Consider the following 2,482-nt stretch of genomic DNA (forward strand, 5'->3'; position numbering starts at 1 on the left):
ATTAAGGAGAAAATACTGCAAGCATCCAGAAAGAAACAATTTGAGTATTGTGGAAACACAATGAGGATAACACAAGATCTAGCAGCTGCTACATTAAGGGATCGAAGGGCTTAAAATACAATATTCTGGAGGTCAATGGAGCTAGGATTAAAATCAAGAATCACCTACCCAGCAAAACTGACTATCATGCTCTAAGGCAAAACATGGATTGTCGATGAAATAGAGGACTTTCAAGCTTTCCCAGTGAAAAGACCAGAGCTGAATAAAAAATCTGACTTTCAAACACAAGAATCAAGAGAAGCATGAAAAGGTAAACAAGAAAGAGAAATCATAAGGGACTTATGAAACTGTTTTGTTTTGTTCACATTCCTACATGGAAAGATGATGTGTATAATTTATGAGACCTCAGTATTAAGGTAGCTGAAGGGAATATGCATATATATATTTACATATGTGTGTGTATATATTCATATGTATATGTATGTGTGTGTGTGTGTATATATGTGTATATATATATATATATATATATATATATATATATATATATAGACAGAGGGCACAGGGTGAGTTGAATATGAAGGGATGATATCTTAAAAAAATCAAATTAAGGGATGAGAGAGGAATATATTGAGGGAGGGGGAAAGGGAGAGATAGAATGGGGTAAATTATCTTGCATAAAAGTGTCAAGAAAGTTTCTTTTGACTTCTCGCAAGGACGAAGCACCGCGCTTGGCGCGCTGTCGACAACCTGAGTCCCCTGTGGTTTCTTCTGGCTCTTTTGGCGATGTTCCCTCTGTTTAGGAGGGCCTTGAGCCGCTTTTCGGTTCGCAGCTTTCAGCAAACTGTTGAAAGGCAGAACCACCAGGACAGGCTGCCTAATTTTCACGATAAGTATGGCACCCCAATATTGCTCAGTGGAGCCACTTTCTGTCTTGCCATTTGGGCATATGCGGCTACACAAATTGGAATTGAGTGGAACCTGTCCCCTGTGGGCAGGGTGGTCCCAAAAGATTGGAGGAGCCAGTAAAGGAGAAATTCCTTTTCATCGAAGCTGGCCAAAGCTGGCGTCATTCTGGATTGTTCCAGAATTAACATAACGAAGTAAAGGTAGTCTGTTATCAACTGTAACGTGGCATTATTAATGTAATAAAATGCATTTGAAATCTTTAAAAAAAAAAGTGTCAAGAAAAAGTGGTTCTGTAGGAAGGGAAGAGGGTGCAGATAAGGGGGAATGAGTGAATCTTGCTCTCCTCTGATTTGACCTAAGGCGGGAATAACATACACACTCAATTGGGGATCTTACCCCACAGGAAAGAAGGAGGAAGAAGATAAAAAAGGGGGGACGATAGAAGGGAGGGCAGATAGGGGGTGGAGGTAATCAAAAATGAACACTTTCAAAAAGGGACAGGGTCAAGGGAGAAAATTCAATAAAGGGGAATAGGTTAGGAAGGAGCAAAATATAGTTAGTCTTTCACAACATGAGTATTGTGGAAGGGTTTTCCATAATATGCATGTGGCCTATGTTGAATTGCTTGACTTCTTAAGGTGGGTGGGTGGGAAGGGAAGAGGGGAGAGAATTTGGAACTCAAAGTTTTAAAAACAGACATTCAAAAACAAAAAAGAAAAGTTTTTGCATGCAACTAGCAAATAAGATACACAGGCAATGGGGCGTAGAAATTTATCTTGCCCTACAAGAAAGTAAGGGAAAGGGGGATGGGAGGGGAGTGAGATGACAGAAGGGAGGGCTGACTGGGGAATGGGGCAACCAGAATATATGCCATCTTGAAGTGGGCAGGAGGATAGAAATGGGGAGAAAATTTGTAATTCAAACTCTTGTGAAAATCAATGCTGAAAACTAAATATATTAAATAAATTAATAAATAAAAATTAAAAATTAAATTAAAATTAAAAAAAGGAACACCCATATTTCTGGGAGAATTCTGGAAACCTTAAAGGAGATTTGAAATCAGTCCTCTTTAATTCTGAGATCATTTCACTATCAATATTCAGTATATGTATATATATATATATACATATATATATATATGCATGTATGTATGCATGTGTATAAAAATAGTGATGTTCTGAAATAGTATTAGGAAAGAAGGCTAGAAAAAATAAATGAACAAAATAACCCGTGAATTAGATGGAAGCTGCGCCTCTAAAACTGATCTAAAGACATTCAAGAATAAGGACAAGGATAAAAACTAGACCTGTGATTTCATGGAACTCTCTGATGAGGGAGCTCCCTCAACCAATACAGTTTGGCATCTTCTCTGCATCTTCTTGGAGAGCCACCTAGATCCCTAAGAGGTTAAGTAATTTTTCTAGAAACATACAGCTAGCAGTTGTTAGAAGATAGACTTTAACCCAGATCTTCTTGATTTTGAGACCAGCCCTTTATCCACTTTTGCAACCTGTATATCACAAGCAGAATTTGTTACTTGTACTTTGAAATCACTCTTTATTTATGTATTTTATAG

General features: G+C 37.8%; 1 protein-coding gene across 1 annotated transcript; it reads left to right on the top strand.

Annotated features, from left to right (window-relative positions):
• Nucleotides 1-721: 721 nt before the first annotated feature.
• On the top strand, nucleotides 722-1,164 carry LOC118833008 (cytochrome c oxidase subunit 7B, mitochondrial-like). Its single transcript, XM_036740391.1, has one exon. The coding sequence runs from the start codon at nucleotides 784-786 to the stop codon at nucleotides 1,024-1,026; it is 243 nt and encodes an 80-aa protein (XP_036596286.1). The 5' UTR covers nucleotides 722-783; the 3' UTR covers nucleotides 1,027-1,164.
• Nucleotides 1,165-2,482: the final 1,318 nt, after the last annotated feature.

This window comes from Trichosurus vulpecula, chromosome 1 (genome assembly GCF_011100635.1).
Source record: "Trichosurus vulpecula isolate mTriVul1 chromosome 1, mTriVul1.pri, whole genome shotgun sequence".
Taxonomy (NCBI): domain Eukaryota; kingdom Metazoa; phylum Chordata; class Mammalia; order Diprotodontia; family Phalangeridae; genus Trichosurus; species Trichosurus vulpecula.

Excerpts from the sequence above, each read along its gene's own strand:
- LOC118833008 (XM_036740391.1), top strand. The coding sequence starts at position 784 with ATGTTCCCTCTGTTTAGGAGGGCCTTGAGCCGCTTTTCGGTTCGCAGC.